Source organism: Gopherus flavomarginatus, chromosome 3 (assembly GCF_025201925.1).
Source record: "Gopherus flavomarginatus isolate rGopFla2 chromosome 3, rGopFla2.mat.asm, whole genome shotgun sequence".
In the NCBI taxonomy this organism is placed as follows: Eukaryota; Metazoa; Chordata; order Testudines; family Testudinidae; genus Gopherus; species Gopherus flavomarginatus.
Genome location: NC_066619.1, coordinates 150,645,063 through 150,661,402, shown reverse-complemented (window position 1 = coordinate 150,661,402; position 16,340 = coordinate 150,645,063). Strand labels below are relative to the sequence as shown.

General features: G+C 45.1%; 1 protein-coding gene across 3 annotated transcripts in view; it reads right to left on the bottom strand.

The window, feature by feature from the left end:
• CSGALNACT1 (chondroitin sulfate N-acetylgalactosaminyltransferase 1) overlaps positions 1-16,340 on the bottom strand; it is a 95,258-nt gene that overhangs the window by 41,148 nt on the left and 37,770 nt on the right. The window contains exons 1-2 of one of the 3 annotated variants that reach the window (XM_050945026.1): positions 16,113-16,198; positions 143-1,050 (exon numbers count right to left, since the gene is read on the bottom strand). In XM_050945026.1, coding sequence (XP_050800983.1) covers positions 143-776 — 634 coding nt within the window. In that variant the 5' untranslated portion in view covers positions 777-1,050; positions 16,113-16,198. Of the gene's footprint in view, positions 1-142; positions 1,051-10,546; positions 10,614-16,112; positions 16,199-16,340 lie in introns of those variants that run through there. The other 2 variants (XM_050945027.1, XM_050945025.1) reach the window with 2 other exon arrangements.

Here is a 16,340-nt window from a genome sequence, read left to right as displayed (position 1 = left end):
AAGCTGTAGCTGAAGCTGCCTGAACTGTGTGTGTTCTGTGGATAGACAGAGGATGGACAGACACCCAGATGGCAACACCAGAGACCTTCACCAGCACCAAACACCCTCATTAACAAGGAGTCCTGTTCCCACAGGTACAAACCTTCTATGAAGTCCGAGGTTGTGTACATGTGATGATTTGCGTTGCTGTCACTGTCTGGGCTGTTTAAAGTCTCCAGGGCCAACTCAATAGCCTCCGCCAGCTCGTCCCGCTTGTCCTTCCTCACGGGTTTCTCCTCGGGGTGCCGTGTCAGCCCTGTCTCCAGCTGGTATACTTTCTGCAGGGTGAAGCTCTCGAATGGCACAGCCGCGTACTCCGTGGGCAACTTGGCGCCGGCGTGCACCTCAGCTCTGTCGATTTGGGAGCGCAGGAACTCCAGCAGGTCAGCGGGGGTCTTCTCTGGGTTGCTGCGCTCCAGCCCTGGACCCAGCGAGTCAGTGTAGTGGTCCTGCAGGCTCTTCAGCTGCTCGCTCCGCTCCTGCAGCTCGTCCTTCAGCTGTGTAATTTGCTTCTTGAGGCTGTTGATGTAATTGCGGTGCTGCTCCTCCCGCTCCTGCAGAATGGCCTGGTACTCCTCCTTTCCCGTTGGGCTGTTGGCCCTGGGGAATGCAAGCTGCTCATCGATGCCCTTCGGCGTACAGGCCAACATGTAGAGGACGGACACGGCAGAGCAGAGCACCACAAGCAGAACGACCATCCGAGGGAGCCAGGGACTCAGCCCTCGCCGAACCATCATCTCTCTGGGGGCAGGCGTGGGTACGTCAGCACCTACATTGCTGTGTGTGTCCAAATAGAGCCCCTAAACAAATGCATGTACGTGCACGAGTGGGTTTGGCAGCTTCCTTCTAAAGTGCATGCTCTGCTCGAGTATCAGGCGCAGCCTCACATATACTTGACAGTGCTAAGAGCCCAGCTGCAAAGGAGAAGCTGTGAGCCGAGTGACACCCACCACTCCCCACAGTCACTCCCATTGTTATCTTATCAGCTTGCAGTAGTCGGCAAAGGGTAACCTGAAAGACAAGCAACAAAGGCCAGTTATGGATCCATATGCTACATAGTCTGGGCAGTGGTCGAGAAGAGACGAGGGCTGTAAGCGTGCACATGTGCAGTAGCATTTCCTGCTGTGTCTTGTACAGCCCTAAGCAGTGCAGAATGCTGTGAAGTACTTGTCAGCTGTGGACAATGCTAAATCTGTGAGGCGCTAAGGCACTGGCCTTGGAAATCGCAAACACGTGTGGTATCTTGGGATTCCTCCCCGCCTTCTCTGCAGCATGAGGCATGGATAGGGTGACCAGATGTCCTGATTTTATAGGAACAGTCCCCATTTTGGGGTCTTTTTCTTATATAGTCTCCTATTACCCCCATCCCTGTCCCGATTTTTCACATTTGCTGTCTGGTCACCCTAGGCATGGATCGCCTTCTAGGATTATCTGAGCAGGCCTCACCTCATGAGTTCCCTGCCATCCAGGGGCCTCGGGCATTCGCTGCACCTTGGTCTCTCCTGTTCTCCGTCTCCTGAAGACTAAAGTGCTTTATTTTAACCAAAGTCATTGGGCTCAACACAGGGTTAGCTGGGTGAAATGCAATGGCCCAGGATGTGCAGGTCAGAGTAGATGAGCTAATGAGCTCAGGGCTCCTTCTCGCATTAACCTCTATGAAACTTTAGACCAAGGGATGGCAACCTTTCAGAAGTGGTGTGCCGAGTCTTCATTTATTTACTCTAATTTAAGGTTTCGCGTGCCAGTAATACATTTGAACATTTTTAGATAGTCTCTTTCTATAAGTCTATAATATATAACTAAACTATTGTTGTATGTAGAGTAAATAACATTTTTTAAATGTTTAAGAAGCTTCATTTAAATTAAAATGCAGAGCCCCCCGGACCGGTGACCAGGACTTGGGCAGTGTGCTGCCTTCAGCACGTGTGTCATAGGTTGCCTACCCCTGCTTTAGACACACCGAGTAGTCCCAGTTAAAGCACACTAGGAAACTCTTACTGCCTGCTAGCAGGGTCTATGTCAGAGGGGGGGATAGCTCAGTGGTTTGAGCATCAGCCCGCTAAACCTAGCGTTGTGAGTTCAATCCTTGAGGGGGCCATTCAGGGATCTGGGGCAAAGAAATAGTTGGGGATTAGTCCTGCTTTGAGCAGGTGGTTGGACTAGATGATCTCCTGAGGTCCCTTCCAATCCTAATCTTTTATGATTCCAACACATTGATGCTGTTCAGCAGTGCACCTTGCTGTGCCATGGAGACAAGCCCACTGACTATGGACAAAAGATATGGGCCTAAACAGGGGTGGCTCTAGGCATTTTGCCACCCCAAGCACGGCAGGCAGGCTGCCTTCGGTGGCTTCCCTGCGGAGGGTCTGCTGGTCCCGCGGCTTCGGCCTGCGGGAGGTCCTCCAAAGCCGCGGGACCAGCGGACCCTCCACAGGCAAGCCGCCAAAGGCAGCCTGCCTGTCGCCCTAGCGGCGCCGGCAGAGCGCCCCCGCAGCTAGCTGCCCCAAGCACGTGCTTGGCGTGCTGGGGCCTGGAGCCGCCCCTGGGCCTAAAAGTCTACTAAATCCTACAAACACTTCAGGAAGCCTGCAGCTGCCAACTCATGACCAGATTTTCAAAAGAGCACAAATTCACATTTTCAAGTCCTCAGCACCCACAATCAGCACCAGATTTCCAAGCAAGCTCTGCTTCCACACAGGTTCCTAATTAAGATTTTCAAAGGAGCTCAGCACTTAGCCAATCCCACTGTGATATGTCTGGCCAGATTTCATGTGCAGGGTACATAGCATTTTCAACAGCAAGGCTTGCAGCCCCAGTTTCTCTTGTGGTATTCTGCAGTGTCTAAATAAAATTGTCTAAGTAAATAATGGAGGTATCTTTTGATTATTTTGTTCTTTAAAAAAAATAATCCTAGGAAATGCTATACAAAAAATTATGTGAAGAAAAGATTATGGATGGGACTTTCCAGCTCATTCAGTGTTGGCCTAACTCTGCTGCTACTGAAGTATTTTACCATTGACTTCACTGGGAGCAGAGCTGAGAGCTATTGAAAACTCCACTCTACATTTGCATTGCTAAGCTCTCAGAAGTCATGAAATCAGAGTTAGTCTTAATTCTACCCCCTTGCATGTCTGCCTTGTGGTACGGTCTTCAGTTACTTGCAGCTGCATCAGTCTAGCTACAAATATCCCCACAATGACAGGTCCCGAGAAACATATTTTACTCATGAGAATAATACAACTTCTGGGGCCATTGCTGGGTCTTGACCCAAAGTCAGTTGTAAACAATGGGGTTCTTTCTATGGACTTCAACGGGCTCTGGATCAGGCCAGTACATATAAAAGAGGTAGAGACAGGGAGGTAGGAGCAGACTTTAAGGGACAATGAGTAAAAAGTTGTGGATGTGAGTTTCATAGCTCATAAAGTTTAAGACCAAAAGGGACCATCAGATCATCTAGTCAGGAGGTTCCTAGTCTAATCTCCTGCATATCACAGCCTATAGGTCATTAACTTTCATCCTCATATCTCTATATTGAACCCAAATAATTTAGTTAGACCAAAACATTTCAGTCCTCAGGAAACTAAACTATGTGCCGCAGACAGAGAACAGGTGGGCTCAAGGTGCCACCAAGGCCCAAGGTAAAATAGATTAGGTGAGATATGCCCAGAAGATGCCAGCAGGGGATCCATACCCTGTGCCACAGAGGAAGGAGGAAAAAAAAAACGCAAAGGTTCCTGCCAATCTGATCCGAGGGGGTCACCTTAAAGAGCTAGGTACAAACATTCTTCTCTTAAATCATGGAGGAAGAAGCTATCAGTTCAAGATGACTTTAGTCAGCAGGCTGAGTTTATGGATTGTTTGCTCAAGCCATCTCCCACATAATCATTCCTGGATAGAAAGCAGATGGGAAGGTTGTGAAATTGTCTTGCAAGCACAGCCACAAAGAAAATACACAAAAGCTACCTGTAGTATGAACCTTGGCTTCCCATCTCTCTCTTGTCCCTGGTGCCTTGTGCAACAGCAATTCTCCACTGAAATGACTGGCCCTTTAGTTTTTAATCAGTATTTAACAGCTGTGCGGTGTCACTTAGGTGTGTGGGTTTGTTTGCGGGGAAGGTTGTAAAAATACAGCTCTACTTTTTCAGTGACACTGAACTGCTGATAAAATATTTATAAGATTTCCCACAAAATGCCAGTGATTTCCAATGGAGAATTGTTGCAATAGATGAAGATATTCAGAGCAGCAGGAAGAGAGCGGAGAGGAGCTTGTGGATCAAACTCTCCTTGCCTTTTCTCAATGATCTTTTCTCAAGAGCCGCTCACCCAGCTCCAGTTAATCCTTCCTTGGTCATAATCATCTCTTCTGTAATTGACTTCCCGTCACTCACACTGAAAATGCACATAGTGTACTAGGTGCTGTCAACATGGTAACACCTCTTCATTCCTTTCACATCTGTCAACTGCCTACCTCTTCAATTTGCCTTTTCTTCTGCGAAAGGCTGTAGTGCAGCTGCTTCCTACAGATGCGCTATGAAAGCAGGTCTCCTGAAATGCAAGAGAGCTATTCAAAGCCCAGGAATTAATTTGGGCATTTTTAACTCTCGAACATATGTGGCCAAAGGACGGAAAGAAGGGAGTGGGCCGTGAGGCAAGGGCAGGAAATGGTTGGATGTAGTACATAAAAATCCACTGTGTACGTATGCTTCACTTCGCACAATCAGTCCATTGACTGCATTGGCATACGCCGAACTTCAGTGAAAGGATTAGTTGTGCTAACAGAGCATAAACCGAAATTACATCTCCATGTCTTAGATAAACACACCGTTTTAGTTCTCAAAGAGGCATCAGGCTAGGGCTTTGGTTGACCCTCCAATACCTATCTATGGCTATGCTTGCTCAAACATACAGCTCTTTGTCTAGGGGGTCCCCTCCTCCCTGGCAGAGCTGGCTTTAGGAAGTGCGGGGCCCAATTCGAACAGTTTCGACAGGGCCCCGGAAGGGATGACTTAAAAAAAACAAACAAAAAAAACCCACTCATGTAAAACAACACGTGGGGCTTGTACTCACCAGGCGGTGCTCCGAGTCTTCGGCAGCACTTCGGTGGTGGGTCCTTAACTCGCTTCAGGTCTTCAGTGGCACTGAAAGACCCGTCACCAAAGTGCCGCCGAAGACCCGAAGCGCCACCAGGTGAGTAAAAATTAAAAAGGCGCCTCTAGCCAGGGAAGGGATTCTCACTGGGCATGGGGCCCTCTTAGGCGCAGGGCCCAATTCGGGGGAATTGGTGGAATAGGCCTAAAGCCGGCCCTGCTCCCTGGTCTCCTTCTTTTGGATTTTTTAATCTCATTTGTTAGACATCTATCTTTAAATGCACTTCAAGGATACTCTATCGTCTGACTGATTTGTTCACTGAACCAGCATTCCAATAGCAAGAGAGAAATGGATGCTGCGGGAACTCCATCATGGTATCACGCTGACCTGTGCTGTATGGGAGAGAGAGAGAGAGAGCGCGTGTGGGGAAGACAGACAGGACATAACTGTCCCCTATTGCCCACAACATGTCACATCTGCTCATTTAAATATATCAGCTTCCTTGATTAGTCCAACTTTTTGAGCAGCCCTATTAGATCAGTCAAGGGCTGCAGGCTACAAGTGCTATTTCTGCTGCCTTGCTTGCACAGCTGGCAGGAGGAAATGAAAGGAGCGTCCACTCACTTGCAGGGCGGCTCTACTGTTTTCGCCGCCCCAAGCAGCACATCGAATTGCTGCCACGACTTGGGGGGGGGCAGTCCGTGTGCCTTTAGGGCGGCACGCGCGTTTCCGCGGCGGCGGCAATTCAGCAGCAGCTTCTGTCTTCAGCCGCAAGACAGAAGCTGTGTTGCCGCGGACAGCTAAACATAGAAACTGCCACCAAATTGCTGCTGCCACGGAAACGCACGTGCCACCCTAACGGCGCACAGACTGCCCCCGCCGTCCGGCGGCAATTCGGCGCACTGCTTGGAGACAAAAACACAAGGACTGCCGCCCCTTGCAGATTGCCCCCCCAAGCACCTGCTTGGAATGTTGGTGCCTGGAGCCAGGCCTACCCACTTGTCTCTGTGACAGGGTACCATTTTCTGGGCAGCAGCCCACAAGCTTAGAGCAGGAACTGTGGGGGGATCTCTAGGAGGACAAGACGTGTAGCAGATTACAGAACATGGAGAGACTCTAGCTGGGGAAACAGTCAGGTGACCCTGAGTGCAGACCTCAAGGCCCCCAGGAATCAATCAGGGAAGTGTCACCCTCTCTCACTAACAGGAGCAGCAATGTCTCCAGTGCATACAGTGATAACACCCACATATGGACAGGAGGAACACAGAGGGTAGCTAGTCCTCCTCACCCCTGCAATCACACCTCTGACGGCAGTGTAGACCTACCCTTAGACCTGTAGGGCCAGATCCTCAGCAGGGGTAAATAAGAACAGCTCCACTGATCTCATTGGCGCTATGCAAATTTGCACCAGCTGGGGGCCTGGGCTGCAGCACACGTGCACTGCAATCTCAGGTTTTCCATAAAATGACATACGAATGCCTGTGTGTTTTGTGGTGCTCGATATCTAATTGTATTAAGTACACCAGACCCTCGCTAGAATGTGAGATTTGGGAGCCATGCGCGGTACCATGTTAACGCAGGGACCACGTTAAAATGAATTATAATTAAAGTAATTAAATTTGGGATCCACGGCCATGACCGTGTTATATGCGCGTTTGCGCTATATAGACGCGCATTCTAGCAAGGGTCCGGTATACTTGTGATTCTGATAGAACAGGTACCAGCTCATGCCAAAGCCCCAGGCCAATTTACTTGTGTATTAGTATAGCTCAAAGTGATTGTTAAATTTATAAGAGTGTATTTACTGTTTAAACTTCAAGAAAACTAATGAGATGTTACTGACATTATTTTCATTGATCTATATCTCATTATAATATAATAGCAAACATTTACATTGTGTACGCCCCTGTAACTAAATAACCTACCATGCAAGAAAGAAGCCTTGTGGAATGCAAATGAAGTATTTTAACAGAAAAGTGCTAATTTCAAAACAAGTGAGGATTGGAGGTCAAAGACTAAAACCATTCCTCACTCTTCATCATCAAAGGAAGAACTCACATGGGTAGTGACCCTGGCAGCTTGTTTTCTGGAGAAGAAGCTGTAAGTATGGATTCAGGGAAAGATGCTTCACCTTGGGACAGTTTGGATTCTAACTGAACAAGAAGACAGAGATCCACAGGATTATTCTGGGTAGCCCTGAGAGACTTTTGGGAAACTGGCAGATTACTACATCTCTGCTATCATTTGAAATTATGGATTGTGAGTCACCTATACATATATTTTACCTGCTTTAACCTCTCAATAACTCTTAGCTAATAAACCTTCCTTTTCTTTTCTTAGCTAATAAACCTTTAGTTACTTTACTATAGAATTGGCTACCAGCATTGCCTTCGGTGTAAGAGCTAGGGTACCAAAATGCTGATCTTCCAGGTCTCAGTTAATAGCACAGAGTAATAGGGGAAATGTTCCTGCATATATTGGGTGAAATTAAATTAGAGCATCAACACTTTCATTCGCTAGCCATGATCAATGGGATTTCATTAATGCTGCTTGCTTCAGATAGACTAATACTACCATCATGCTGTCTGGACTGGCTCACCACTGAGACTGCCTGTCTCAGGGCAGACTGCCAGAAACAGGACAGACACCCCCAACTGATGGTGTACTCTCTGATTAGATATCACCAAGCCAGTAACAAACGTGAACTCCTGGATCACTGTAACAGTCTTACCACAGAATCAGGTAGTCCCCTATGTTTTTCATATACTTTGCATGCCATACACAGAGCAGTGCACAGCATTGCTCTCAGCATAGGGCCAGATGCAGCCACCCTGACCCACGTGAGTAGGGCCTTAAATTGCGAATAGCCTCACTATAATCAATGGGTCTGTTCATAGCACAAGGCACTGCTCAGAGGCGGAATCTGGACCACATTTTGTTTCCATGGAATACTGGGTAATACACACACACACCCTGCTGCTTCCTTCCAGCATGTGGCGTTTTAGAAGCATTTCAAATGACAAGGGATTTGTCTCAGGAGGTTAAAAATGATGTAGAGAGCCATGCATTTCAGATCAGAATTTTGGCTCCAAATACCAACCACGGAATCACAGAAAGAAAAACAAACTGAGAACTGCAGGCCAAACCCTCTGCTATGGGGTAGAGTGAGCAGCCACAGTCCTGCTGTCCCCAAACAGTGCAGGGACCTTCTGCATGGTTCTGTGGACCCAGAGGAGTGTTCTAGGGATGGAAACAGGAGGGCAGCTTGGCTTCCTTCCCTCCACAGAAAGCAGGATTCCCAGTGGAAATCTGAGTGGGACTCACTGCTTGGAGGGGACATTTAGGTCTCAGGAGCATGGAACAGAGTCAATGGAAGCTCCCAAGAGGGTCAGAGGGCCACACAGAGCTGATGGCTATCCCTGAGAACAAGCTGGGGGCTGTGAAACTGTGCATGGCTTTCCCAGTAGATATACTGGGACTGTCCACAACCTCTCCACCCTCTCTACAACAACTTTTCCATGAGAGGTACAAATGCCTCTAATTCCCAAAGTTGTGCCTTCTGGTGAGCAGGTTCCCCTCAGTTTAGACTGTGAGCTCTTTGGGGCAGAGACCTGCTTCTCATTATGGCGTACAGCCCCTAGCACAAAGGGGCCTTGATCAGGTTCTTTAGGTACTACTGCCAGGGGCGGCTCTAGAAATTTCGCCACCCCAAGCAGGGTGGCATGCTGCAGGGGGTGCTCTGCTGGTCGCCGGGAGGGCGGCAGGCAGCTCCGATGGACCTCCCGCAGGAATGCCTGCGGAGGGTCCGCTGGTCCCGTGGCTTTGGTTGACCACCGGAGCCGCGGACCCTCAGCAGCCATGCCTGCAGGAGGTCCACCAGAGCTGCCTGCCGCCCTCCCGGTGACCCGGCAGAGCGCCTTCCGCGGCATGCCGCCCCAAGCAGTGCTTGGAGTGCTGGGGTCTGAAGCCGCCCCCCTCTGCAGTATAAAGAATACTAATTTATCACATGACCTAGTGTTATCACTGTGAAGTCATTGTCAGCCCAGAGGAAAATGCTGTCAGTAAAACTGCAGCTGTTCCACTGAAGATCCAATGACACATGGAATGCTACCTGCAGGGCAGGGCAGGGCAGACTCCCAGCCCCTGGGACACAGAGAATGCTAAATATTTTAACGGGCTCAGCAGAGTAATTCCTACAGTGACTGCCACTCACACCACAGCTCTCGGGCCCTGGCAGCTCTGCCACTGCCCCAAGTGACTGCTGCTAGTCTCTCACTTTATCCCCCTAAAGCTTCTGAAATCCTGGTAAAAGGACTCAGGATGAGAGAAGCTGTGATTAATCTGGAGTGGGGGGGAGGCGCAAGGTGTTTGAGAGACCTCAACTGATGAATGGCACATGTCAGTATCTATGAGTAAAAAGATCAGCAAGGAAGTAATAATGCCCCCCAACTCCCAGCTCATGTCACTCAGCCAAACCTCCAGGGGCTAGGACTGTACTGTACCCTGAAGCACTTGGCATTTTACTTGAATTTTTAAAACATTCTAACAAAATGCAGCAGTTCAATGCACAACGCCCACATGAAAAATGGAGCCAGTTGGGCTACTATGGTGTGAGGTGCTACCCCTATGAGTAAGGGGTCCAGAATCAGACCCGCTGGGAGCAAAGAACATAAACGTACCTTCAGTAGGTGAGAAAATCTTCCAAAAATCTTTACAGACTTTTTCTAACTGGCTGGCCAGGGATTTTCCCCCCAAGTCTCTTCCAAGGGAGTCCTGTCTTTCTTGTCTTCCTTGTCTGTCCAGAAGTGAGGGGTAGGAATTTGAACAGAAGGTAGGGGAAAGAAGGCAATCCTTTGATAAATTTACTGTACCTTCACTGTACTCAGCCCTTTCTCCTAGTGTGCAATCCATAAAAGCCCCAAATGCATTCATGAAACTATACAGGTAATATGGTTAGTTTGAGTAACATGAACACACAGAACAGAACATTTGCCATCACAATGTAAAATGAAAGCACCCCCATACCTTTAAAAAGTGTTTTCTCCATTGTTCCAGCTTTTTTGGTTTTGGGTCTGACTGCAGGCAATAATTAAACAAAAATTAAGAAGTCTCTTTTCTGTCCCATATTTCATTTTCTGAGAGGTTTGTCCCTGGAGCAATAATTGCTCTATTCACAAAGCAGTAGGACAGGTTAGATAAGGGATACAAAGCTACTAAAATAAATTATGCACAAGAATACTGATCTCTCTCAGTGACACGCAGCCCTGATCCCCTGGACACTTCAAACTCTACCACACTTGGTCTGGAATCAACAGAGCACTGAAATGCAGATAAAGGCTAGTTATGAAAATTTCCTGTCCAGAATTGAAGTATAAATAGCATATGCCATACCCTTGGAGAAGAGAGAAAAAAAACTTACTGTACAGAGACTTCTTAACCTTTGGAGCCAGAGTTCTTCACCAAAGACAAACTATGCACTGCCCTTCGTAACCCCAAGGAGAAGGAGAAGTCGCTGCTTGTGGCTGTGTGTTAAAATGCTCTGTAGCTGACTCCTCCCACAGAGAGACAATTATTTTGTTTTCTTCCTATAAGTAACAGTTAAGGTCGGGTCTTTTCCTCCCAAATAAAGATATAATGCGGTTCTTAAAACAATAAAAAAATCCCCACAAGTGTGTCGTTGACCATGGAAGTATTATCGTGGAGTTTTGTCCAGGGAGGAAACTGGAAGTCAAGACAACGGTTTTAAATTCAACATACTGTAATGGATTTCTAATTCTGAGAGGCACAAAAAGTCAGTGTAGAACACGTTGCTTTTCCTTCCATCAATACTCTTTATATTCTTGTGCTACTAATTTAATTGGTTTCCCGTTAGTGAGATAGGGCTGTAACTTTATCTTGACTGCATTGTCTGCTAGAGTTGCAGAGGAGATTATAGTTCTGAGGCCAGGAGCATACTCTGCTCAGATGAGATACAGCCTAAATGTTTCTTGAAGCAATTCTCTGACACAGGCAGTAAAGGGGCAAACGTGCTACCATTCTGGACGTCCTTCAATAAACAAGCTGGTTTTAATATCAGAAACATTTTTCACAAGAAAAAGCAAAAAATACTATTCCCAGAAAAAAAAAGCTTTGTTATTCTTTCTATTACAGAACATCAATGAAAGGTCAGGCCTTCTGTGTGCTAGGCACCCTACAGGTAGTTAACAAAGAGGACAGACCCTGTCCCAGTGATCTTACAATCCAGGGAGATTTTTGTTTGCAGCATTTACTCTGTCCGGATAAAATAACATTATTAGAATGCTGAAAGGCAAAGAAGTGTGAATGTCAAGCCATTCAAAATTAAGGCTAAGAAAAACAAATGCTTAGGGGGAGATGATTCAAATCCTAACCAGACCCCTCCAAAACAGAAGGTATCTCCATTTAGATGCTGTGTGTGGTCCCTCCACCCGATATAATTCAACATGAGCTTTACTTTACAGAATGAGCTAGTATTTTATCTTAATGACACCCTCTAAATTACAACCTTCACACCACAATGCTGCCGTTTGTAAAGTTTTTCACAGCTCAAAGCACAGACAGTTGGGCACATCCACAATAGTCAGGTTGAACTGTGGTCAAGGCGCCTGGACACACTATCGCTCTGCTAAACTCACTGAGCTTCAGTGCGCCCGATATGTCCCCCATAAGTCTCAGCACCTCTCCTTGCCAGCTGTATTCTGGAAGATTTTCAGCAGGCATCATTTTAAGGCGTTCTTTTAAGAGAATTGTGGGTGGAAGAGGTCAAACTCCCACCACTCTCTAGGAAACTCCCAATTCCCTAGAGTGTTTCATAGGAATTGCCTGGCATTTGCACCATTTCCAAGCTGTGTTTGCAACATGGAGGAGGCTGGGAGAAACACTGCTCACACTGGAAAAACTAAGTGTTGGCCAGCTTTCTCCCACCTCGTAAGCTATGGACAGCTGAAAACCAGAGAATCCCAAAACAGCACACATCATGTAGTTCCCTGTTCCCTTCGGGTGCAGGCCATGCTGGCTAACAGAGGTGGCTATTTTAGTTCAAGAAGTGGAGGCTCATGCCTAAAGATCCAAAGGTCTCAGGTTCAATACCCACAGTCAACACATGTGGCATTACATCATTACACCAAACTTGTCAAAAAAATTGTCAGGAAGTTTCAGCCACTTTCTTCCTTCATTCCCACTCTGCAGTGTGTGAGAGCACATCTTCTCCCCAGCTCCAAGGAACATGTGTACGACGTATAAAAAGCGCGGCTGGTTGCCTCAGAGATGCCTCTCATGCTGTAGCCCTTAGCAAATATGGGAATGGAACAATGACGGTGCCTCTCTATAAAATGTCTATCTCTGATTAACAACCTCTCATCGGAGGGTCTAATAACTAGATTGTTCCCAAACTGTTGCAAACCATTATTTATCATCTTAACTTTTCACAATCTGGATTTTGACTGACTTGGAATTTAGCCCAATCATTTGGCTGGCGTTGTTCCCAGAGTAAATTTTAATAAACTTCTGGCAGTTGCCAAATTTAACAAACTATTTGGCCGATCTGTTGCAGTTTGATATGGCTGACTGACATCTGCCTTATTGGAAAACTGCAGAGCCAACCCCTTCATTAGATTTCACATGGCGGAGCCAATGTATGGGTGCTACCTCAATTCATCTGTGTGCCACGGAGAAGAGCTGAACCCCCAGTCCAATGTAACCCCCACCTCACAAAAGGAAGAACACACAGCAATATTTCTGTAACAATATCAAGCATATCAATGACCTTAAGAGAATCCCGAGGCTTAAAGATGGGTTTTCATCGTTCTTGCCTTGTTAAAAGAGAATACATGATTATCTAATTTCTTTTGGGACACAAGTCAGGGCCACCCATCTACAAAAGGGTTGAAGTCAAGCTAAATTGAGTTTCTTGGATGGTCATTGTGGATGGAGCTGCAATAGGGCACCTTAAAAACAAGACAAAATTATGTTACCTCTGCCTGTTAAAGGAAGGAATCATCCTGGGGCAGGTTTTAGGAATATTTTTAGTTTGGTCTCTGATGGGGTGATGGCCCTTTGCCTTGAGAAAGGCACAACCACGGCATGGTTTCCTCCCACAGCTATCAATCACAAAATGTTCTACTCTGCCTCTACAGTGCGATTCGGCACAGGGAAAGACTGGATGAACTCCACCAAGGAAGGAAATTTGTGGCCCCTTTAAGAGCCAGGCATGATGAAAACCCAGTATTCAGGGTGGAACAACTAATCTTACCAGAAATAGCAAAGCCTGGTAGAGATAGGTTCTGTAGAAAATGAAGGACTTAAAGTCCATCTGGGGAAGCAGGTTTGTTGTTCATGGTTTATAGCCAATTTTTCTCTTTGTAGTGTGTGTTTTTGTAACTACTAATAAATTAGAATTGTTTTAAAAATTGCATATACTGAGTCAGTGCATTTTATGCCAGAGGTTCTAGGGATTCTGCCAACTTTACATCATAATGTACCAGAAGATAAATGTTCAAGGTTCTATGCCAGAACATGGATGAAATATAAACCCTGAGTATACATATAAGGCCAGGGTTTAGGCCCTGATTCAGCAAGGTACTTAAGCACACACAACTTTAAGCCTGTGAGTATTCCAATTGACTTCAGTACACTTTGGGATGGAAGATAAACTACAGAAGAAACATCTAAGCCTTTCTGCATACCTGGATGAACAAGGCACACACAGCACATGGAAATGAATAGATCTTGTATGTCATAAGCCATGCCCAGAAGCAGGAAAACCGAACCATCCCTCTATGCAGAGTGAAATGCTGAGTACACTTTTAGAGTGCGTTTAGAGAAGTGACAGATAGCGCTCAATTATATGCCACCATATCAACATTTTAGCTGGAGCTGAAGACAGGGAATTCAAATAACTGCCTTGAAAAAAGATTTTGCATTGTTTTTCTATATTAGATACTCATTAAAAATCCTTTTAACAAACAATCCATAAAGAACAATAGAGGAGTGAGGATAGTGACACAGGGCTGGGTTCTCCAGGATGCTTCCACTAGCTGGAGATTCCCCTGTATAGTGGGAATTTCTGCTGGTGCAAAGCCACTAGAGGGAGTGTAGCTATCTTCTACGCCTCCCTGCACCAGTCCCCCGTAAGCAGGATGGGGAAGGTGTTGGGGAGGAGCAGGGCAGAAGCCATAAAAAGCTCAGATATTTAGTAACTTCTTGTCATTACTTTAGCTCAGCAGAGTCTTTTTCTTGAGTGCTCTAATACTCAGACATCTGGTTCATTTTTCTACATTATTTTTAAAGCTCATATAATAATCAGATATTGTCTGCTCACTTTCATGACAATGCTGAAACAGGAAAGCTGTACTAACTAGTTTGTAACTGTTGGAGAAAAAACAGATGAACCACAGAGGTGGCCAGAGAATGCCGATCAGCAAAGGTTGGTTTGGAGGAGAGAGAGAAGTTTTCTCCATTTAAAATTGTGTATTTGTGTATCTATCCATTTTGAGTTTTTTTGTTCCAAAAGGATATTCTCACTTCTACTATACATAAGAAACTGTTCCTTCTTTCTCTTCCTCCCTGCTCCCCTCACCGCACAGCCTTAGGAAATCTTTGATAGTTCACTTCCAACAAAGAGCATGACTAGAGGTAAAATTTTCAAAAGCATGTAAGTGATTTAGGAGTGTAACTGGTCAAAACTTGGAATTTCCATACTATGAGAAATTCTGACTCTTCAAAACTTGTTTTTATTTCGAATCAGAAAACCAACAATTTCAAAAATTGCCCATAAAACAATTTTTTTTAAAAAAAATTGCTTTGAGGCAATTGAAACGTTTTGTTCCAATTTCAATTTTTTATTTGATAAATTACAATAATATAATATAAAATAAATTTTTAAATGAAAAATATTTCAAAATGAAAAATTAAAATGTTCCATTCTGATGTCAAAAACTTCCATTTCTGAATCCACGTGTTCTCATGGAAAAATCTTAATTTTTTAACAAAATGGCATTTTCCGGTGGAAAAATATTTCAATGACATTTTCAACCAGCTAGACTTAAGCGTCTAAGTCTCATTTTCAAAACAGACTTAGTAAGAGCCTGATTGTTACAGGTGTTTAGGCACCTAAGTGCCATTGATTTCAATGGAAGTTAGGCACCTAAATATCTGGCCCTTGGCAGTCTAACTATCACTGGAAGCCAATGGTATTTAGACTTCTGTAGGGGTCTAAGTCACTTTTGAAAATGGGATTTAGGCTGCTAAGTCACTTATGTACTTTCAAAAATTTTACCCAAGATCAAACTTGCACAACCCACTGTACCAATAATAGTCACCTAAATGTCTTAAATTCTATCGGAGCACCAAGATTTTGGTAATTCCCTACGTTACTGGCTTTCATCTGTCTCCAGATTTAAAAAAAAACCCCAAATCTATAACTGTAGTTTACACAAAAGAATTTTAAAAAGTTCCTGAAACTGTTAGTAATTCAGCATAGAATCAGAGTTAAATATCAGCAGTTCATCCAGGTGACATCTTGCTTTACTAATCAAGACTTCCTCGCCCAAAGGAAGAGTCAACTTCCCTTCTCCAGTAACAGCTGGATTTTTTTTTTTTTTTTTTTTTTACTGTGGAAAACAGGACACGTATGATCTGCAATCAAATCAACATTTCCTGAAAGGTTCCTAAGAATACAGCATCTGACAACAACTTAAAATTACAAACAAAAATGTATGCTTAGCATTACATGCAAAGTTGCAAATACACACTTCGGTAACAAGCTAAAGTGCCATGGCATTTGTAATTCCACCATAAAGGTAGCTGACTTTTCTATATAGCAAGTCAGACTCAAAGTGGACACAAAGACAACATTTTTAGAGCAGTTATCCTTCTAAAACAAAGAGTTTCCTGAAATAAAATATACGTAAGTTAGTATTTCCAAAATTCAGACATAGATGAAAAGCAGAAAAATAAGTACTGCCTACCAGAATTGTTGAGAGAAAGAGATTTCTTTACAAGGTGGAGGGTTATGCTAGCAAGTTTTTTGTTTCTGTTCATATGGAAACCTGCCTGCGAATGACAGCATGTTTTTTATTTTAACAAGGATTGGCTAGAATGTGTGCTGGCACAGCTATGCATGCTAGAGGAGTCGAAAAGAAGCAATCACCATGATAGGTTTTCCCCCAGCTTTAATACAGTCTTTCTGAAGAATG